A 23,270-nucleotide genomic window follows, 5' to 3' on the forward strand; every position below is an offset into this window, starting at 1 on the left:
ATGAATATGGTGAGTTAACAAACAGTAGACACAATACACACATTCAAGTACTGTACTTTAGTTTTAAATTTTAATAAAGCATTACTATTTTCTACTCCAAGGCATTACTTTTGAGATTATTATATATTTTTGAAAATACAGCATAATGATAATACTAGTTATTGTAAACTTTACAAACCACCCAGCAGTATGTAAAGTCAAATTATAAGATACAAGTAAATAACAATTGCAGAACAGAATGTCAGTGTAATGAACACACTTCGTTTTGACAAAGCACAGCTTAGGTAAATGATCTGAGTAGTTGTTCATCACTGAGCAATTTGTTGATATGTGTTTCGAGCCAAATAAATGACAGGGAGAGAGAGTGACGTCAGAACACGTCATACTATAACCTCCCGGGAGCGAACGGAGGGGGTCAGTCGTTGGGATGCGCATGCGCAGACAGAGTGTGCGAGCGGCGGGCCTTGACCTTTCGGGGAAAAAAACTCACGGACGGTGACAGCGAAACGGATAACAGTCTTCAGTACCTGCTGGACTTTGAAGCTGTGGATTCTGGGATTGTTAGAAAAGGTAAAACATTTCCATTAAAACCTTATTACTGTTTTGTTTTTGTTACTCGTCATTGTAGCTTGCTGTTAATGTTGTGCTAACAGTAGCGATTAGCTAGATACGTTAGCCGTTGAGGTCAGCGCAATTTAGTATCCGGTATACAGAAACTGTTTTCCTAACAAAACCACTGTTATAATTAAGTGAAGGTGCTCCCAGCTAATTTGAACCTTTGGCTTCTAAAATATGTGGTTCAATTGCGTGCTGCGTACATAACCTAATGTCAGCTAGACCGAAATTAAAATTTAATATATTGTTAAAGTCACTAAAATGGCGCCTGAAGCCTGTTGTGACGTGAGCTCTGTGTCTGCTCTAGAAACTCTGAAATTCTGTAGATCTGAGCCGTACATTAAATACTCACATGAACCTGTACTTTGAATTCTGTATGAGCTGTATAAAATACAGCTATGCATAAGAGTTTTGAATGAATAATTAGATTAGATAACTCTTTATTGTCTAATCGAATTATATAGAAATGAATAGAAAGTGGTTCTTTAGACTGATGCCATAGAAGAACCTGTTTTGGTGCCACAAAGAACCTTTCAAACAATGGTTTCAAACATGAGAAGGTGTGTCTTTGACTGTTCCTGCATAACTTAGTTTCGGACTAGTTGACAAGTTATGCTCCGGTCATTTGATGTTTCCAAGATAGATGTTCTTTTGTAATATAGTTAAATTTTTTTGTATATTTAATTTATCCACCATCATACATCATACATACAAGCTAAGAAGAGGTCGTTATACTAACAAGAGGTATCAACGCTGGGCCAAAGTTCAGCACATGGTTAAAGTTTGTAATCCAGCCAGGGTGTAAATATCACTCAGCAGCCAGAGCTGAAGCAGGTAGCATCAACACATAAATCTACTCTACCCGGCTTAAATCACAAGAGCACCTCTAACCAAAAAGCTGTAGATTTTTCTTGTTTGCACAAATTAATCCAGATTCACATTAACTGTGTTCACAGCTCCAACAAAATGAGGAAGAGGAGGGGGAGAAACACAATTAGATTGAATTACAATTGGATGGAAGTTGAGGACAAGGAGAAGGAAGCTTTGGATGAGGAGGAAGAGAAGCAGCAGGAGCATCTTTAGGGATCCCTATGATGTCATTGAGGTTTGTTTCATTAATATGGTCCTCTCACAAAGAACGATGACATGTTTTAGTTCACGTACTTCCTGTATTAAATAGTGATGTGCAAAATGTTGTGAAAAACCATGGAGCAGGTACGTATAGTGCATCTGCAGGTAAATGAACATCAAATCTCTAAGACAGACTGAAATCTGTATATTTATCACCCTTATGATAAAACCCATGTCAGCCATTGGTTTATGGACTTTGTATTTTGAAGCCTCAACATTTGCATTATTGCTGTTGCTATGTTGGGACCATATTAGGATGAGGGATCAGAATCTGGAGTCATGCACACTATTATTTCATTTAGTGTGTATCCATAAGATTCGTACAGCAGATCCAAGTTGTGCCTTGAAAACAGGAAAGTCGTCTGCATAGAGGAGAACTGTAATAGCAGGCTTGTACAAAGTGAGGCTTTGTGCTCACATTTGCTGCAAACACTCATTTTACCCTGTTTTGATGCAGATTTCACTTGAAATCAGGCAAGAACTGGACTTATTTTTTACAATGTGTTCTTGTGAATTGATTGTGTATCGCATATGTTTGGTTTGACTTTCTGCAAGACAACAGTCGTCCACTGGCCAAAACAATTTTCCAAATACCTCCACGTGATCTAGCCTGGATTTAGAAAAGAATAGCAAAAAAAATCTGCACCTCCTGCTTCAGATGCAGTTTGTGTTTGTGCGTTCAGAGGCAGTGGCGAGAGGGGAGACCTCGGGTCATCCAGCTGGAGAGCCTGACCAGGAGGAGTCGAACATTAACTCAGCTCTTCCAGGGCACCCTGCAGACTCGGCTGTTGGCATCGACGAGGGATGACGTGAACGCCAAACTGGAGTCCATCACAGGTCAACTGCAGGTATGCGAGTCAGACCTTCTGAGGAGGGTTTCACTTTTCTCTCTTCTTTATAATTGACTCTTTTCTCTCTCTTTCAGCTCCTTGTCTCAGAGTGGGAGGGATTTGAAGCACAAAGGGAGGAACTTGTCATTTGGTTGGCTGATATGGATGTCCGCCTGAGTGAGGTTGACCAGCTGACAGGAAACACCAGTGAAAAACTGAAACAACTGCAGGTGTGGGCTTGTTTTGATATGACATATATTTGATATGATACATACGTCAGAGACATTATCCTAAACTGGACTAACAAAGGACCATGAGTACAACATGAAAAGTACATTACATAGCGTAAGGCTGAAGTTCATTGATCATTTTAATCATAAACTTGTTGTTGAAATGTTTTTACTGAACATGCAAATATCTGCTGATGAAAATGTGTCGATTTATTGGTCTGTTATGAAGCTATTGCTATTTCTAATGTGTTTTATCACTTTCTGATGTTTTATTAATTAAACAATACATGTATTATTTGTTGTGTTATCTGTAGCTATAGTATTTATATATATATTTATTTATAGTATAGCCAATATATTTAATTATTACTTTTTAAAACACTAATATGTGACATGTATTAGTAGTGATGTTGTGCTGAGGGTTAAAATGCCTTTTTGTCTTTTGGTAACTACAAAATGACAATAAACCATTAATATATGTCTACGCTGTGCTCGTATTTATTTTACCCTACTCAAATTCAATTTATGATGCATTTTATTTTGAAAGATTTAAAATGGTTTTTTTAAAGAACCACTCAAAAAAGGTTCTTTAAAATGGTTCTTTAAAAGAACCATTTTTAAAAAGGTTCTTTGAAAAACCATTAAAGGTGCCCCAAAGAACCATTTCTTGATGGTTCTTTGGGGCACCTTTAAAGGTTCTTCAATGAACCACTGAAAGAAATGGTTCTTCAAAGAACCATTGTTTGAAAGGTTCTTTGTGGCACCAAAAAAGGTTCTATGGCATCAGTCTAAAGAACCACTTTTGGTTCCAGTTGGCACCTTTATTTTTCTGAGTGCAGGGTAAGAGCCAGCTGGAGTTTTATCATCTCCAATTATCACAGTTTTGCTTTTGATCAGTTTGCACTAAGAGCTGTAATCACTCTGTCTGTGCTCATCAACACTATTATAAACAATTCAGCCACACAAGTTCCCTATTTTCCCTATTCTTTTCAGTAAGTGGGCAAAAAAAATCCCAAACTATTGTCCCTGACCTCTTATCATTGAGTTGCTAATAATTTAAAGATACGCATTAAAAGTCAAAACGACTTTCCTTACTAAACCCATCCCAACCAGTATTCAAAAATATGAAAAAATACCCAAAAAAGAAGCTTTTTAAGGCTTCATACAAAACGTTAATACACCATGCACCCCAACAGTGAAGAGAGAGAGGTTTTCACAGGTAAGTGACCAAAGTGGAACATAATTAAAATTAAGTCAAGTAAAGTCATAGTAAAGTTTCTCCATGGTAATTGCGTCACAGTTTACAGCTCCAGAAACACAAAGCAATGGCATGCAAGTGGGCATGTGGTACATAAAGCACAAAAGCCCATCCACACAAACCTATTTTGTTCTACCAGAGCTGCGTTTGTTCCCACTTCAGCACAATAAAAAGACTTGATTTGCTTCTAATATATATCTGATTTCATTGCAAAGATTAGTTTCATAGTTACATTCTCACTCTCCTAATGCTAAACAATTGGAGTATAAGCAAAATTTGACAGAGAGTAAGTTGCATGTGCACCAGCGTCACTACAGCCGGGCTCTTCTGGGTCTAAAACAGTTGATGAATAATAACCTCAGAGGAATCTGTCCCACTGCTGCAGTAATACCGACCGGCTCATCAGCAGAACTGGAGCACTGAAGGGGGTAACCTGACCGCTTGCTGACCCGGCTCCATTTTCAGGATACTAAAATGAACCGAGCTACTCAGGCGGAACATATGAGGTGCAAAAAAGAGGGAATCACGGAACATTATCCGCCCAATTACACAATGAGAAGAGCAACTCACTGGTAAGATCCATACTGCACATAATGTTCAGTGAGCCTGTGGATGAGCCATTGGCTGCCTCAGCCGCAATCTGACCAGTTCAACCTCCCCACCTGCAGTGATCCCAGCCTGGGACAGGCTGTCTCAAAGAGAGCCAGAGACAAAGCAGCTCATAAATATGTGAGCCAGTAAAAAGAATAGAGAAAAAACCCAGGAACATTCTGTTTCATATCCTAAGAGAAAAAAGTTACTTTTTTTATTAAACTGCAAAACAGAGCAGAGATTATTTCAAAAGACAAAATGCTGTCATGGTGAAATGTTTTGGCATCTAACGGTGAAAGAAGAGAACATGCCAATAATTTTCATAAGAACCTCTCTAGACAAACAACAATAAGTACTTTGTACAGAGAATATACAGTATAACATAGATACAATATACACTGGGTTTTGTTAGTAAAATGCTGTAATAATCCAGTTGGTAAAAGTTGCATGATCATTACTGAAGTTCAAACAATTCTGAATGAGGAATGTCAGCTAGAACAATGTGAAAGGAGAGTGAAGCTAACCAAAACTCTGGAAAATCAATTGGAGTTCTTTGTCTTTAGGAGACTGTAAAAGATCTGGAAAAATAAACCCAGTAGCTTCCAAATATGTTGGCTTGGATTTTCAACCTGGGAAAACATAATCACACCTACACGAGCTGAAGCTTGAGGTCTCAGTCTGTCTCCTGCTACTTTTAACCCATCAGCCAATTTGTCCAAACCTCTGGTAAGTTCTATATACGTCCGAGGAATGCCAAAATCTGTCCGTCTTTGTTAAGAACATCTTCTTTTGTTTTCCGCCTAATTACGAAATAAAAAAGGAAAACATACTTCTGATTCTTTTTTTTAAAATAAATATTTACTCTGCCAAATTAACTTCAGCAGGATTCTCCTCACATCCCTGAGCCATCTTTAGAAAACAATCAGCAGGTGTTGTCTTGTAGTTTTCAAGCGTTTCAAGGAATTTCTCCATGTGCAAGTAATTTATTTTTCAAGGTGGATTTCTGCTCAGACTGTCTTTGGAAGGACCCCAAAGATGATATTTTAAAGCCTTCCATGTGCTGCAGAGTCAGTAAAAAGAACAAAAATGTGAAAAAAATTAAATAAAATTCTGGCAAGTAATGATTGTCATTCAATGAGCAGTATTTCACTGAAGCTGTGGTAAAGGCAGTTCTGTTATGTGTTATACTAATGCTTTGGGTATTATCCCAGCACTTAAAACATGATAAATAATCTTAAGTGTATATAAAATCTTAGATTTTATATTAAAAATATATAAAATATAAAGGGGAGAAGGGGAGGGGGTGTTTCACTGGTACAGTCCCAGTGAATAAAATGTCAGATTTTTGTATTAATAGTAATGCCGCCCATCTTCTTCATCTTTTATTCATGTTGAGATTAATTTTAATGTTTCCTGGATGACAGATAAAACCCGGTTATCTTATCTTATGATTAAAGTCATTTTTTAAAATACATGGAAATCCTTCATTTTAGATTTAAATTTAAATCCTGTGATAAATACCATAACTATAAAGTCAGCACATAGCCTAAGGCAGCGTCCTAAACACCCTTGCCGTGAGTCGTTTGGTAATTATTTTTCGGGGTTTTTTATCGTTTTTATCATTAACTCGGTTCCCGTTGGTCTTTTCCTGTGTGTTATCAATAAATCTTCTTTTTTGGTACTGGTTTTGTTTTGTTATATTAATCCGCGACACCGTAAAAGGCCGGTCCGTGAAAATATTGTCGGACACAAAACCGGTCCGTGGCGCAAAAAAGGTTGGGGACCGCTGGCCTAAGGGATGGGATCTTAGTATAAAATTAAATTGTAGTTGAGCAAGATTTTGCAAAAGTTTTCTTGAGCTTAACAATTATGTCTCCCTTAATTTTCACTGTACAAAGCTAAACTGATGACTGAGACAAAGGTGCAAAAGACAGTACCACAGCTTCCGACTGGCAATTATTTTAAGCTGTATAGGCCAAATTGGACTAATATCCCTACCTTGCCACATTCCAATTTTCTTGTTCCATTTAATCTTTCTGTAGTCTATACTATTCGAAAAAAATTATTTCTGGACAGTGGCATGCCCCTTTCTTTAAGACTTGCATAACAAACTGTCTGCTGGCTATCTACGCCGAGTCGGGGTCATCTGGAAGCCATTTCTACCGGTGCTTTCTCCCTCGTCTCATTTTAATCTCCCAGCGCAGCCTCGCATCACCCTCCCCTCCTCTCCCCGCTCCCCGGGGAAGCCGTAGTTCAGTGAACTAGCTCCGCGCATGCCAGGTCGGCATGGCACGCAAGCTCATCCCCGCTCCGCTCTCCTAGCACGCAAAAACTCAACAGGATTAGAAACAAAAATCCTTATACTGTACATAATACATGGCTCCTGTCGGTGGGTGCCACATTAGGAGAAAATCTATCACGCAGCCTGCTCACAGTTAAGAGAGGAGATTTATAGAACAAAAAAATTAGAAGTAAGGTGAATTACAACATGCCCGTTATCCTAATAAGTTATTTTATTAATAATAGATCAACTCTGGGACTTTTGGCAACACGCTAGAAAACTTTCTTGAACTTTCCTTTGACGCATTATTTTCCTTTTTCATGTATTATATTTAGGGGGGGGGGGGGGGGGGGTGGAGTCGAAAATGCTTATTGGTGTAGTTTAGAGCTGAATTCTTCATTAGAATTAAATACACTGGCATACTTGGATGTGACTTTCAGGCTCACGTGCACACTTATGCACGTGTATAGATGCTATTACATTAAAAAAAAAAGCATCAGCAAAGGGAACTAATACAGATACTAGAACTACAGATAGTTATGAATTAATAGATTAAGCGTTTGCATAAAATTCAGTTTTTGACCAAAATTCTTTTATTCAGGCAGCTCATCAAAATGTTTTAATGTAAATGCAAATGACTTTAAAGAAAAGTGTGAAGACGTCTGAGGTATACTCACCAAATACGAAGATCCTACGCAGATCAGTCAAAGGAAAGCACTCATCAAACCTTTGACCTTTTAATGGTACTTATATTTACACAGATTTCTCTTAAAATAATGGTTAACTAAATTTTCAATTAAACACATGCATATGTTACATATTTGTATTTGTGAAACTGACTTACAGCATAGTTACTATCACATTTTTGTAAGAAGTGAGTGACTTTCTCTTGTGAGAGAAGTAACGTTTCCAGCACATAGCCACAGCCCCTGTGAACTGCCTGCCATTTGAACAGGTCAAAATTTTATTATAACAGCTTTCCAAATGTTTTTGTTATGTGTCTTTTACAAGCCCACAAAATAAAAGGAAGGTTAAATCCATGCACCAAACCACGATGACTTTCTTAATCACTGCAGCTCAGTGTGTACATGGCATATTATAGTAGCTACATCAATGTGTTAGTATGCACTTTTACAGTGGCTATGGCTTTGTGCTGGTAATGTAACTGGTCACACACTTCTAACAGAGCAGCCAAACCAACAGTAAAGATTTGCAACAAAAAAACATGTGAACTAAATCTTACTCCGCTTACTACAGACAGTGATACACAGAAAAATAAAACATTAAATCAAACTTAGCTCACACTATACTTCATTACTGCTGATTTTGTTGTCTTATCATTTGCAGACAGTTAATGTTAGCTAACTGAAGCCTTACATTTGCCTTACATAACCAGCTGGACAACCATCCTATATAAAAATACAAACAAAAAACATCTACACATGTAAAGTGCAGAACTCCAGACCACAGAAATTTTCCAGAGGGAAAAAATAGCATCCCTCCAGCATCCCTTCCCAGGGGGCAGGGCTTCTGGTGACAACACCTTTGTTTCATTCATTGTTTCAGAAATGTGAAAAGTAAAAAAGACAATTATTTTTTACATAAGAAACATAAATTAGTAATGTACAATATATATGAAGTGAAAGTGCAAATCAGTGTGGTGGGTGGGATAGATTAGGGAGCAAGTGAACATTTTGTTCTCAAAGAAGCAGGAAGTGTTAGAAGCAGAAGAAATGGGTAAGTGTGAGGATCTGAGCGAGTTTGGCAAGGACCAAACTGAGATGGCTAGACGAGCATCTATCAAAAGGATCCAAGGAAGGGATTGTTGTGAACCAGAGACACATAGGGAGTGAAGGCTGGTCTAATCAAACTGACCAGCTACTGTAGCTCAGAAAAAGTTAATGGAAAAGTTGATGCTGGTCCCAACAGAACATTTTTAGAATACACATTGCATCGCAATTTATTTTCTTATGGGGCTGCATAGGCAAAGACTAGTCAGGGTGCCCATGCCCTGTCCACTGCCAAAGGTGCCAACAATGTGCATGTGACCATCAGAACTGAACCATGGGGTAATGGAAGCAGGTGACCTGGTCGGATGATTCTCCTTTTCTTTCACATCATGTGGATGTCCGGATGGACGTGCATCGCTTACCTGTGGAACACCTGGCACCAGGATGTACTATAGGAAGAAGGCCAGCCAGTGGTGGCAGTGTGATGCTTTGTTGCTAAGCATTATTGCAGACCATGAACACTCTTTGATGGAAATGATATTTCCTGATGGCTGTGGCCTCTTTCGGCGGGATAATGCACCCCGCCACAAAACAAAACGGGTTCAGGAAAGGTTTGAAGGGCACAACAAGTTTGAGGTGTTGATTTGACCACCAAATCCCCAGATCTCAATACAATTGAGCATCTGTGGGATGTGGTGTAAAAACAAATCCAATCCACAGTGGCTCCACCTTGCACATTACAGGATTTAAAGGATCTTTTGCAAACATCTTGGTGCCAGATACCACAGCACACCTTCAGGGGTCTAGTGGAGTCCATGCCTCAGTGAGTCAGGACTGGCAGCAAAAGAGGGACCAACATAATGTTAGGCAGGTGGTCATAATATTATGCCTGACTGGTATACATGAACAAGAATTGGGTAGCACTGAGAATCAATAAATACACACTACCCAGTGGAGATATGTGACAACACAATAAGCCATTAAACAGTCTTTACCCCGTCAGCTGTCTGGAACAGAGTTCAAATAATGATATTTTTTACCCATGCGAGAATACCACAGGTAATTGTCTCCTGCTCCCTAGACACTCTGAACAAACAGCACCTTCATCTGATCCAAACAGTCTTTCCAGAAGAGAAAATGAGTCTGAAACAGGCTATCTCTGTTTGTCTGGTATGGACAAAAAAGGGGTGCTTGTCATTCGTCAGGTCTTTTCACTAAGACAGCAATTGGGTCAGACAGTGACAATTTTTCCCAGTGTCTCTTTCCTCATATTGTGGTCTGGCAGCAGAAAACACTGTCATTTCAAACTTCACCATCCCAACTAGCAACGTCCGGTGGTTACCTCGCGGCTCCCGGAGATGGAGCTAGCCCAGAAGATGTTTTTGTTGGTTTGTTTGCTGATTTGTCTTGGTTGCTTCTAACCACTTTTTTTTTTTAGTCTTGGCTCACTTTTGTTCTCTCAAGTGCTGTATTCACTCTCCCCTTCCCTTTTCCTAAGTTCCACCAGCTCCCCAACTGCCTGTTGGACCGCTGACTTTCCTCTCCTCCCTGCCTCACCACCTCACCAAGCCCCCTACCCCCTTCCCTCTTCCTTCCTCCCTGTCGGTGCTGTGCGTGACAGTAGCTCACTGAGAAGTGGAAATGAGACTAGTAAACAATGATTAGCTCCAGAGACGAGGCAGCCTGGCCTACCATTGGTCCTGTCTCCACACAGAAAGCACCCACCCGCCAGCACATGACATCCAGCGGCACATAGACCCCATCCCTGCCTCCACCCCAAACCTCCCTCCGACTAATCCACCCCCTCAGCCAGAGTCAACACAGGGTCAGGGCCAACCTTTCACAGCCAGGTTACAAGGAGCAATCACAAGCAAACACGGCAACCACACGCAAAATGCACACATGACACCCCTCTCCCGCAGACCCAGTCATCTGCACCTCCCGTACACATGCACGCAAACTAGACCCCCCTCCACCATCCTGCCACCCAAGCACCCCCTCCCCTTCGTCAGCCACAAACCTGGCTCTAATTAGCATTATGGGGATGCGAGTGGCCACATATGAGGACCAGGCTCAGGGAGGTGGAGGAGGAGGAGGAGGTAGGGGTGTCGGTGGTGTTGGTGGAGGTGAGGGGGGATTCCGCCCTTATAGGAACAGAGAAGAAACAGTCATCCCCCAATGCAGGCAGTATTTTGAAGACATTGCAATGTCTCTGGTTAACCAAGAAATCATTCTAGAGGATTTGGTGCTCAGCCACACCACATTTCTCAAGACAAACAGCTCTCAGGCAGAGCTCCAAAAACGCTCGACATCTGCAAAAGGCTCTCAAAGGTCCATTATCATGAAAGAACGACGCATGAAACACTTCACTGACTTTTATTGTTACCTTTGTGTTTGCACTCATAATTTAAATATGCTGTGCACATAAGAACTTCTGTTTTTATGTGTTTATGTAATCAGAGTGTTATGCACTACAGTCTGTGGAGATATGGTTAGTATGGAAATGGGTGACAATAAAAATAATGTGTATGGGTCAGAGCAGTGACTGGTTTACTTTGTAGGTGCTGTCACATAATCTGTGAGATAAACTTTGTGGTGAAATGAACTTTTTAAAAAATGTTTTTAATAATAATAATAATAATAAATTTGACCAATAAGAAATGTTTCTTGTATGATCTATCTGTAGAGTAACATATTATCTTTTCCCTCTTAAAAAATATTTTCAGCATCTGCTGTCATTCTCTACCACCCACACTCCTCTGCTCCTGTCCTGTTGATAAAGACAGAGTGCGCCTGTGGGGTAGCAAAGTTTCTGTCCCTCTCACTTAGTGACTTACTTTGGAAATGTTTTAGTACCTTTAATGAGGGTCATTACCTCCTGCAAAAATAAACTTAACAGCTGGTGGGAAAACAAGAAACACTTTTTTTTTATCTTCCACACAGCTTGAGGAAAATGTTTTGCTTTGGGAAATAACCACATGATGCTATAATAAAATAATTAACGGGAATATGATTGTCCAATAATGCAACTCGATCTAAAGAGAAAACCCACGGGAAAGTGCGGAGCTTCTCTTTCCTACTTAAAAGGGAGAGAAGAGAATAAAGGTGGACTGCGACAATGAAGTAGCCTCGCATTTGCTTTTGCAATCACTGGGGGGGGGGGGGGGCACCTGAAGTTTCCTGTGCTATGATGTAACCCGCTGTCTCATGCAGAAGCGCAGTTTGTGTGTTGGAGAAAACAAGCTGTTGTAGGAAACCCAAGTATGAATATTTCATGGCGTTGTCCACGCTGAATTATTGTGCAAGATTGTTGTGTAAAGATTCAGTCTAACTAATCTACCTCTTTGCGGTGCTAAGACGAATAATGGAAGAAATAAGAAACCTTGTAATGTTTTATCTAATATCCTGTGTGATATTTCTTTCTTTCTCACTAATTAACACAATGCAAATGACATATATGATGAGTATTTTAATGCAAGTTTTTATAATGTTAAGAGTCACTGTAAAAAAAACAGACACACATTTCTGCAATAAAGCTGTATAAAGACTTGAAAAAAAAGAAGCTGTGAAAGATGCGCTTCAGAGTGGTGCACAACGTTTCTTTGTTATACAAAAAACTCAAAGGACTTCCCGGAAAAAAGAATAAACTATTAAAGTCACAACATTGGTTCTTACAGTTAGGCTGAGCCTTACATTAAATACAAGTTAGTGCACAGAGATTACATCAGGTTGAACTCAGCAGCTGCAACTTTCCCAAAAAGCTGCGCTTGTTTCTCGCAAATTCTCAAGCATGAAAATAGATACACGTGAAAGTATGAAAATCATTTTCCCCCGAATATATTTTTGCATAATTCGTAAACCGAATGCAAACACCTTTTTAAAAGCCAAATTTTCCCCGCTGAGCCTTAAAAAAAGAAATAATGTAAAAAAAAAAAAAAAAAAGAAGAAAAGAAAGAAAGAAAGAAAAAAGCGCACACACACAAAAGACGCACTTCAAAATGTGCAAACTATGCAAGTTCTCCCACTAACTAGGACAGTTAAACAAACTGTCCTAGTTAATCGGTCACCAGTTGCTACGTCTTTTTTCCCCCTCTCCTCCGTAGGCGGTCGTTCACGATGCTCGCTCACGGTGTCCCTCGACTCTCTCAAGTGCGCGCCTCCAACAGTGACCGGCAAGCGGAGAGAAAATATAGCGGGGTCTGCGGGGCTACCACAATGGGAGGAGTATGAAAGTTATCCCGAGCCCTGCCCACCAACTGCAAAACATATAAGACACTGGAGTGAAGCAAAAAATCAGGCACTTAAGCCTGATCTTGATGAAAAGACTCTGAGGGAGAAAAAAAACTTTGTTCATTATCAAAATAACCTCACTGTCATTTCAGTAACATCTAAAATATTATTTTTTTTAGATGCTATGGATATATAAGTGATTTATATTTTCCCCACATAGTCAGCAGCTCTACTAACTTTGAAACTATTTTTTAAATCATTTTTGAGAAGCAAGTGTGCAGGAAGCTTGTCACAATGGCACTGGACCCTGAGTTTGGTGTGAAGAGCAGCAGCAGCATCATCAGAGAATGGAGCGGACAGGTCCATCCTGCTCTGGTTGCCACCTTTGTTTTCCTCTTCTGTGTGGAAGCCTGCCTCTGGGTCAGGAACCTCAGGCTGAAGAGAAGACTGCCGGGACCTTTCGCCTGGCCCGTGGTCGGCAATGCAATGCAGCTGGGCCAGATGCCTCACATCACCTTCGCCAGGCTGGCCAAAAAATATGGCAACGTGTACCAGATCCGGCTGGGCTGCAGTGATGTTGTGGTTTTGAATGGAGAGAGAGCAATCCGCCAGGCTCTGATACAGCACAGCACCGAGTTTGCAGGCAGACCGAACTTTCTCTCTTTCCAGATGATCTCGGGAGGCAGGAGTTTGACATTTACTAATTACAGCAAACAGTGGAAAGCACACAAGAAAGTTGCACAGTCCAGCCTCAGAGCATTTTCCTCTGCAAACAGTCAGACCAAAAAAGCCTTTGAGCAGCACGTTACAGCCGAGGCCATGGAGCTGGTGCAGGCATTATTGCGTCAGAGCACTGATGGACGGTATTCTGATCTTGTTCATGAATTTACAGTAGCTTCTGCTAACATCATGTGTGCTCTCTGCTTTGGGAGGAGGTATGGACACGATGACCTAGAGTTCAGGACCTTGCTAAAAAGAATGGACAAGTTTGGGGAGACAGTGGGTGCTGGTAGCTTGGTAGATGTCATGCCCTGGCTTCAGTCCTTCCCTAACCCAGTCCGTAGTGTCTATGAAAACTTCAAGAACATCAATGAAGAGTTTTTTGGTTTTGTGAAAGACAAAGTGATGCAACACAGAGAGTCCTTCAATCCTCAGGTGACGAGGGACATGAGCGATGCCATCATCAGTGTGATTGAGCACGGAGAAGACAGCAGGCTGACCAAAGAGTTTGTTGAGGCAACAGTCACAGATCTGATTGGAGCAGGTCAAGACACAGTTTCAACTTTCATGCAGTGGATTGTCCTCCTCCTGGTCAAATACCCAGACATACAAGCCAAACTGCAGGAGCTCATAGACAAAGTAGTCGGCCGAGACAGACTCCCATCGATTGAAGACAGAAGCAGCCTGGCGTACCTGGACGCCTTCATCTATGAGACCATGCGCTTCATCAGCTTCGTCCCCCTCACCATCCCACACTCCACAACCTCAGACGTCACCATCGAAGGGCTCCACATCCCCAAAGACACGGTGGTGTTCGTCAATCAGTGGTCCGTCAACCACGACCCTCTGAAGTGGAAGGACCATCACATGTTCGACCCCTCACGCTTCCTCGACGAAAGCGGGGCCCTCGACAAAGACAAAGCCAACAGCGTGATGATTTTTTCAACAGGAAAAAGACGCTGCATCGGTAACCAGGTCGCAAAGGTAGAGGTATTTATATTTACAGCAGTCCTGCTACACCAGTGCAGTTTTGAGAGCAACCCCTCTGAGCCCGTCACTCTCGACTGCTCTTATGGGCTCGCACTGAAGCCCCTTCCATTCCGTGTCAGCACCAAGCTGAGAGGAAAGCTGCTTGGCTTAGTTTCCCCAGCATGAACAGCTTGCCCCCAAATACTGAGACTCCAGCAAATACTTTCCCACCTGTGACATTTAGATGAGAGTAGGCTATCCATATACCTGCACTAAATAGTATGGTTGTATGATTATCATATTTAACAGTGATATTTAATTCATATTGTAACATGTTCTGTATTTGAATTATTGTCAGTGCAGGGCTGAGGACATGATTTTAAAGATGTATCGTTAGCTGCAAAAGGTCAAAAAGCATGCTTGTGGACTCTTGTGATACAGTGTAAAGGTAATAGATGTTTGTTTCACACTATACTTGATCATTTTTGTACATATTTCTGGGCCGTGCGTTTGTCTTATGCCTATTAAGCATGTGAGTGGAAAAATTAGCTAAACCTTTCAAAGTCAGTTTAAACTATTATAACTGTATTGAATGCTTGTGAATGTCATCAAGTCACTAGCTGACTTATTGTTGTAACTTGTAATATGTAAAATAGATGTATTTAACCATTGCCACACAAAGTCACATAAAAATGTTTATATATATATATATATATATATGTATATATAATTTTGTTTTTTCAGGAATTTAAATTTAAGCTGTTTGACTATCTACTGTACTCACAGAAAGAACAAAATAAACAGAGTGTGTTGATCAAAGGAGACAAAAATGGCATGTTTATGAAGCTGGGCAGCCGAGCCGGAGTCTTTCATCAAGAAGCGAACATCCCTTTTTCAAAGGATGAAGAAGTGATGCTGCAGTGGAGAATGAACTTCACAAACTTCATGGACCCAGATTTAACTTTTTACTGTACAAGCACTCCAGCACTACCCATGCCAAATGCATGTCTCCCCAGTACAATGAAACACATGTGCAGCAAATTTGCATAGACATGTTTGTTTACAGTAACTTTTACAAAGCTACATGGATGTCACTGCACTCTCTTAAAGCCACTGTATTCAGGAATCGATGTTGCGATGCCCAAGGGATGTGTTTCTCTATCTGCATCGGGGCAAAGATAAAAATGAAATAAACACGAGTAGGCTGTTAAGGTGTTGTTTTTGTGATAATGTTTCATTCAAGACCTGCAGAGGCTCTATGTAATGCAAAAATAAGCTGTATCTGAAATGAATAAAAGTGAATTTTCAAAGCTCAATCTGTATTTTTATTTAGTCTTGAAAGTTATGCTAAATAACTTATCTTAACACTGCTCACTAATGAAGGTGTATATCTCAGTTTCACAGGATTTTTAGCCCCTGTTAATGATATCAGCAGCATGACGCTTTGTTTTTTTTCCATAAATAGAGCAATATGGAATATTTGAATTGTGGTTGGATATCAATAAAACCCAAACTGATGCTTTTTTTTGGAATCTCCTTGTTGCACAAGCACCCACATAAGCAGATTTACAGCTGTTTGCATTCTGTTTCAGACTATTTTGATGCAACCACAAGCCTAAGAGTGACATTATCTCAGAGAGCTTTGCATAAAGGTCTATTATGCCAACAATAACATTGTCTATATATTTTATAGAGCATAATAAATTGTGCTGGTTCAGTGTTTGGAGTTTGAAACCTCTAGCTTTCATGATGGTATCCCAGAGGCCTTTTCCCTGCATGGTTGTAATTAACAGCTTTGCTGTAAATAGCCAAAACCAAGTCATGTTTAAAATGGTCTCAGAAAGTTGTAGGAAAGTGAAAAGAACAAAGGAAACTGAAAATATCAAACTCCTCGTCTTATATATTACAATACATACCTCCTTGAATAAACTCTCACAACGATAAATTCATTTTCGATATTTTGTGGTCATTCATTTTTGGCCACACATGGTATGTGAAAGTTGTTTATTTTTTAATTATGTGCCATTCTCTTGTACATTTTGGCCGCAAAAACAGTAATTCTGTGCTTTGTGGCAACATTGTCAATTAAGTAGCTGCTCTCCTTTTCCAACATCATCCTACAAGGGACGCTGCTGGAAGCAGTCCTGAGTGGGAATAGGACTAAGGTCAAAATGGGAGGGGAGAGATAATAAAAAACCTGAGCCGCTGAACCCTCCCACCGTAGAGATACATATAAGCGAAGTGTTAAGGCTTGAATCTGCATTCCTCTTAAGTGGTCGTCTGAAGACGCACTGCTACACTGCTAACTACTCAACCTGATCGAGCTACTCTCAATCACCTGAGAGGCAACCCTCTACTTTTTTTCTCCACTCAAATATTTCAATATATTAAAGACCAGAAAAAGAGGAAATTGTTTTCAATTTTGAGTGAAATCTTTATTAGATGCAGTGGATGATAGAACAGCAATGGCTCAAACAGATGCAGAGTTTGGTGTGAAGAGCAGCAGCAGCATCATCAGAGAATGGAGCGGACAGGTACAGCCTGCTCTGGTCGTATCATTTGTTTTCCTCTTCTGTTTGGAAGCCTGTCTCTGGGTCAAGAACCTCAAGCTCAGGAGAAGACTGCCGGGACCGTTCGCATGGCCTGTGGTGGGCAATGCCTTGCAGCTGGGCCAGATGCCTCACATCACCTTCACGAAACTAGCGAAAAAGTATGGTGAAGTGTATCAGATACGACTGGGCTGCAGTGACGTTGTGGTCCTGAATGGAGGCCAGGTTATTCGTCAGGCCCTGATACAGCACAGCACAGAGTTTGCAGGTAGACCCAACTTTGTATCTTTTCAATTCGTTTCCGGGGGGAAAAGCATGACTTTTACAAATTACAGCAAACAGTGGAAGATGCACAGGAAAATTGCTCAATCTACAATCAGAGCTTTCTCATCTGCCAACAGTCAGACCAAGAAAGCCTTTGAGCAGCAGATTGTGGCTGAAGCCACAGAGCTAGTTGAGAGTTTCCTCAAGCTCAGTGCTCAGGGCCAATATTTCAACCCGGCTCAAGAGTTGACAGTTGCTGCTGCTAATGTGATTTGTGCCTTGTGCTTTGGGAAGCGTTACGGACATGATGATATGGAGTTTAGAGCCTTGTTGCACAAGGTGGATAAGTTTGGACAGACAGTAGGGGCTGGCAGCTTGGTTGACGTGATGCCCTGGCTTCAGTCTTTCCCTAATCCAGTCCGCACTGTCTTCAGAAATTTCAAAAGCTTGAATCAGGACTTCTTTGCATTCATCAAGAACAAAGTGGAGAAGCATAGGGAGACCTTTGATCCAGAGGTGACCAGGGACATAAGCGATGCCATCATTGGTGTCCTTAATGAGTCAGAGAAAGGCGAGGAGCTCACTGTAGGCTACACAGAGGCGACTGTGGCAGACTTGATTGGTGCAGGTCTGGATACCGTCTCCACTGCTCTTCACTGGATTGTCCTTCTGTTGGCCAAACACCCTGAAATTCAAACCACACTCCATGAACTCATTGACAACGTGGTGGGGCGAAACCGGCTGCCATCTGTCGAGGACAGACAACACCTCGCTTACCTGGACGCCTTCATATATGAGACCATGCGGTACACCAGCTTTGTTCCTGTCACCATCCCCCACTCCACAACCTCAGACGTCACTGTCAGCGGTCTCACCATCCCCAAGGACACAGTGGTATTCATTAATCAGTGGTCCGTCAATCACGACCCCCTGATGTGGAAAGACCCACACATCTTTGACCCCTCGCGCTTCATTGATGAAAACGGCTCCCTAAACAAAGACTTCACAAACAATGTGATGATCTTCTCAGCAGGGAAGAGAAGATGCATTGGGGACCAGATAGCCAAAGTTGAGATATTTGTGTTCTTTGCGATTCTTCTGCACCAGTGCAGCTTTGAAAAATGCCCAAATGAGGACTTCTCTTTAAACTCTTCCTATGGCTTAACACTGAAGCCTTTAAATTACAAGATCACCGCCAAACTCAGGGGAGAATCACTGAAAGGCCAGTGAAAAGATGTGTGAGAATGGGTTCTGAAAATAAAAGGGAGCATTGCTATGTAAAGTATGCACCCTTAAAGAGGAGTTGTGTCTGCATCAAATAGATTGTGCACCCTTTTAAGATGACAAAGAATATATTTGTGACTAAAGCAAAAGCTATCGGTTCACACAAATGCAAAAATATTTGCAACGGCTGACGTGCTTTTTTAAAGAGAAGTCTGAAATTGGCATTGGGAGCAAAATGCGAACTCAAATGCAGTTTTGCCCTTCAGTTCTGAAAAACTGCGACTTAGACAAGAAGGCCTAAATATGGAACAAGATATAATGACAACTTTGATGTGGGCTCCTCAAAAACCACATACCATAATAAATCTTAAGTACGTATTGGTATTTATATGAGGGTATTTAGTGGGAGTCACGCTGAATTGCAATATAAACTGGTGGTGAAAAAGAAATTTCCCTCTAGACTGTTTTTTTTTCGCTGACATGCCCGTTGTGTGGTCTCATTTGAACAGTTATTCACCCAGAGAACTATTTATCTTTGTATGTACTGAATGATCGAAGTTATTACAAATCCAGAATGCAAGCCATGTGCATTTGTGCGCTCATAAATCACATATAGTGCTGATGTATTCTGATAAGTACTCATGTAATGTATAAAAGCCATTGATTTCATTGTTCCTCATGCTGTTTTCTTCTGTACACACAATATACCACATGTGTGCATACCACGCTACTGTCTGAATAATAAGCCAGACTCTTTTGAATTGCAACATAATGCTGTCATAATCAACATGATCCAGTCTGTGTTCTACAGTGCCTTTAATGTACAATAAACATTTCCTACTGATTTCTGATTCTTTGGGGTGTATCGGAGAGGAGTGCTGGGTATCACAGGGGCCAGAGAGGTCAAAGAGATAATAATAGAAGCTGATGTCTAGGCTCAGTGTTGTGGTGAAAGATTAATATGGGTTACAGGCCCTGCGTGCCTTGTTGTATAAACTTAACATGCAGGCAGTGACTCAGTAAATTTGTACAGGCAACAGTAAGCAGCCACAAGCTGCCCTCATCAATATTTAACCTGGATCGCGCCGTACTTTTGACTAGTGTGCGACTAGTTTTTCTTTCTTCTTCTTCTTCTTCTTTTTTTAAGCAAATAGACTGAGATGCTTTTCATTTATTAGGCTGACATCATAGGTGAAAAAAGACACTTTTGGTTTAGTGGAAGCAAGCCCGATCCCTTCTAAGAAGTCTGTACTTACACTGCATATATAGTGCTCTAACTACACAGGCTCGTTTCTTATTTGCTCGTTTCAAGCCATCTTCAACGATAAAATGCTCCCAACCGAGTTGTGTCATATATAAGTGTCCAATAAAGTATCTGTTTTTGCTGATTATTAGTTATTTCCTATTTTCATCAAATAAACAGCGAGCACTGTTTACTGCCGTTCTTTAGGATCAGACCCACCTGTGTTTATATCAGCACCTGTATGTCACTTGTACTGTCGTGGGATTTAAAGCAGCAACTACGCAAGTTTTGTATCAGTTCCAACACATTCAGCATCCCCTCCTGAATTCCTCCCTCCCTCCAGACTGACTGGCTTATTTTTGGGAAAACCAGAACCGCCCCCATGTTCAACATTTACTCTTGCTGTAAGTATAGTTTGTAAATATTAGTCTAAGTGTGGGTAGCAGCTTATAATTTTCATTCCTTTTTTTTTATCTCCCTTGGGATGTCTCATGGGAGCACTGGCCTCAGTCAATGGTCTCGAGTCTACCTGCAGGAGAAGAAGTGTGGCTGAACTTGTTTCCACTTGGGTTAAAATCAGACGAGGCTGAAGACATTCTGTACTGTTGCAAGCTCTCCTTCTTCTGTTTTTTGCTCTGACACCGCAAGGACCCCAGAGGAAGGAATGGGCTGCCTGACCTCCCCTGTTTCCATCACTGCTTCCCAAAACATCCATGAAATGTGTCCAGCTGAAAGCCTCCCTTTCACCCTGAGTCACCCGCTCCGCGCACACCCCGCAGCCCTCGAACCTGACGAGTTTCACTCCTTGAAGGAAAACAAAAAAAAAAGAAAACGCGTACAGGCGGATAGTTGTTCAGCTCTGAGGTTATTCACATTCTGCACGTACACAGAGAGCCACAGAGTGACCTCCCACAGCTCAGGGCTCCATCCAAAGACGCCCCTCCACACTGCGAGGGTTTTGACATGCAAAGTGCAGTCACTGTTTGGTAGATGACATGGTGAGGTAGTATTACTTGGAATAGACCATATCCCATTCTCCAGAAGAAAAAAGAATCCGCAGGAACACAGCGGAACATTGTGTTTAAGCATTGACTAGGAAAAGACTCATGTTCTTGTTTAGCCAATCTTTCCTATTCAGCCGCCCTCAACACCAGCGCACTGACCACAGATACACTCTGCATCCAAAAAGTGGCAAACAAGCACTGTGACTGTAATTCTCTGCGTGGTAGTCGGAGCTAACCCAAAGTATTAAAAAATGTGAAGAGAGCATTTATCATTCTGCAGCAAGGGCAAAAAAAAAAATCGAATAAAGTAACCAAGCAAATATTTTTCTTTCAATAACAAGAACAAATAAGTCTCTGGGATAAAAAACAAACAAACAACAACTACAAACTATAAATCAAAAGTGACAAAGGTAGCATTTCCAAGGAGTAAAGTAATCAAAGGCATTTCCCACATATTCATATCCTATCACGTGATATAACATCCTGGCTTTTGCATGCACATTTCTTTCCAACTAAACTAAATACTTTGATGTGTCCTACCTCCACCTCCTCTGAAGATGTCCCAGAAACTCACGACCCTGCTCAAACACTGAGCTGTGCTATTTCTATTAACCGTGGTGTATTTGTGACAGATTTACACCAAATTTCCTCCACTCCATGAAAGCGCACAGGCCGCCTGCCACATTAATAATCCTGATTTCTTTCTAAACTGGTGCTCCATCTTTTAAACGACTCTCATTGTGAATCGATTTGTCTCCTGAAAACAAGAAAAGAGCTGCAATTTGCATTTCGAGCCAGTGTCACATCCACCAGAGGATTTTTGTTTGATGTTCAGCGTTTCCTCTCCTTTGAACGCTCTTTGGAATTATGTCATAGGCATAAACACTGAGCAGGACTTATAATTATGGTCTGGTTAACATTATAATCAAGCCGTGCCACCTTAAACTTTGGGATCCTGCTGTAGTCTCTGCATCTTAACACATTGCTGACAGAGTTTAACAGCTAGCGACCCTTCCCTATGTTTTGGGCTACAGCCTCATGCAACCATCATAAAGACATGTCAAGTGACCCCCTTTCTATAAACAATTACCCAACTCATTATTATAGGGTGGAACAGCTAGTTCTTGTTGTTTTCTCTGTGCTGGGATTATGTTTTGGAACAGTGGCGAAGCGAAAGGTCTTTGATATAAAATAACACAATGAGCAGTTCCATTTGGCGCATTTCTTTTCATATAATAAACAATTATTATTTTCAGGAAGTGGAAGAGCGTGAGACACAGCAAAGCATGTGGTTTTTGTTCATGGATGGGAGTTTACATCACGCTCTGACACGGTCACTCACGTTAAGTGGATTTAAGTGGTCAGTTTTGTTACGTGTGGAAACTGAGCGACGCTGCCTTCTAAGGTTTAGGTTTTTATGTTAAATGGCTAAACTGACTGCCAAAAAACCCCTGTGGGTGTGGATGAGAGTGTGGTGGAGAAGTAGTCTGCAGTGTTCCATCATCGAGACATGCTGACCTGGAGGCTGATGTTGCAAAACTTCCTCCAGGTGACGGTGGAAGGTGGTGAGTAATATTAAACAGAACTCTTACATGGCATCGCATCACTGAATGAGAACTATGATGCTGGGTAAACCAGATGAGGAAATTACTCCAAATATGTGGCCTAATGCCTGGGAAATACAGTCCTCATTAGCTCACAAATTTGGAGAGACTTCTGTTGGAAAACCTGATGTGTTTTTTTATCGCTCCCAAACAGAAGCCTGAACAAACTAGCACTCTGCTAGGCTGCTGAAGGAATGCTGAAGAACTTCTGGTTGCTCATGCTCAAGTCTTCAAGTTTTGCTCCTCAATGTAGGCTCCAGAAGTAAGTTTCATACACTCAAGACTAGGATCTGTTTGTTGTCACTGACCTCTTTTTGCTCTTCTGATTGTTGTTTTGTTTAGGTTGATTTTCATAAAAGCTTTCATTTTATATCACATATTTATCACATTACCAGCAAGACCATTCGACTGGGTTTAACCCCACCTTTTGGCCGGGGCCTCTCTGCGTGGACTTTGCATGTTCTTCCGATTTCTGCGAGGATTTTGTTCAGGTCCTCCGGCTTCCTCCCACAGTCCAAAGACATGCAGTTATTGGGGTTAGGTTAAATCGTGATACTAAAATGCCCATAGGTGTAGATGGTTGTCTGTCTGGGTGATACCCCACATCTCGCCCTATGACAGATGGGTTAGGCGACCCTGATAGGAATAAGCGGAAGACAATGGATGGCTTTCCTTGGATGGGCACCACTTTAACTCGAATAAATTAATACTAATAGTAAATATTAAATTTCAAAAATAACAAGAAAACTTACTTGCAGTACCTTCACGGACCACAAAGAGGCTGCAGACCGCACTTT

General features: G+C 41.1%; 2 protein-coding genes and 1 pseudogene across 3 annotated transcripts; all 3 read left to right on the top strand.

Moving 5' to 3' along the window:
• The first annotated feature begins 255 nt into the window (after positions 1-255).
• LOC147307443 (uncharacterized) lies at positions 256-3,120 on the top strand. Of its 2 annotated transcripts, none has more exons than XM_086274572.1 (4): positions 256-570; positions 1,572-1,720; positions 2,430-2,594; positions 2,672-3,120. In XM_086274572.1, the coding sequence occupies exons 2-4, from the start codon at positions 1,664-1,666 to the stop codon at positions 2,837-2,839; spliced, it is 390 nt and encodes a 129-aa protein (XP_086130698.1). In that variant the 5' UTR covers positions 256-570; positions 1,572-1,663; the 3' UTR covers positions 2,840-3,120. The 2 variants fall into 2 exon arrangements, with proteins under 2 accessions (XP_086130698.1, XP_086130699.1); XM_086274573.1 differs by lacking the exon at positions 256-570 and adding an exon at positions 1,124-1,449.
• Positions 3,121-12,681: 9,561 nt separating this feature from the next.
• Positions 12,682-15,901, top strand: cyp1c1 (cytochrome P450, family 1, subfamily C, polypeptide 1). The gene has a single exon (XM_086275022.1). It carries the CDS (start codon positions 13,191-13,193, stop codon positions 14,769-14,771), a length of 1,581 nt encoding a protein of 526 aa, XP_086131148.1. The 5' UTR covers positions 12,682-13,190; the 3' UTR covers positions 14,772-15,901.
• A 965-nt stretch (positions 15,902-16,866) lies between these two features.
• LOC147307445 (cytochrome P450 1B1 pseudogene) lies at positions 16,867-19,466 on the top strand (annotated as a pseudogene).
• The last annotated feature ends 3,804 nt before the right edge of the window (positions 19,467-23,270 follow it).

The sequence above is a fragment of the Aulonocara sp. 'chitande type north' Nkhata Bay genome, linkage group LG19, assembly GCF_057382095.1.
Source record: "Aulonocara sp. 'chitande type north' Nkhata Bay isolate Kocher_YH1m ecotype deep benthic linkage group LG19, A_spYH_male_GT1.1, whole genome shotgun sequence".
NCBI classification, from domain to species: Eukaryota; Metazoa; Chordata; class Actinopteri; order Cichliformes; family Cichlidae; genus Aulonocara; species Aulonocara sp. 'chitande type north' Nkhata Bay.

Excerpts from the sequence above, each read along its gene's own strand:
- LOC147307443 (XM_086274572.1), top strand. The coding sequence starts at position 1,664 with ATGAGGAGGAAGAGAAGCAGCAGGAGCATCTTTAGGGATCCCTATGAT. Across the intron at positions 1,721-2,429 it reads ATCCCTATGATGTCATTGAG|AGGCAGTGGCGAGAGGGGAG; the intron begins GTTTGTTTCATT and ends TTGTGCGTTCAG. Across the intron at positions 2,595-2,671 it reads CCATCACAGGTCAACTGCAG|CTCCTTGTCTCAGAGTGGGA; the intron begins GTATGCGAGTCA and ends TCTCTCTTTCAG.
- cyp1c1 (XM_086275022.1), top strand. The coding sequence starts at position 13,191 with ATGGCACTGGACCCTGAGTTTGGTGTGAAGAGCAGCAGCAGCATCATC.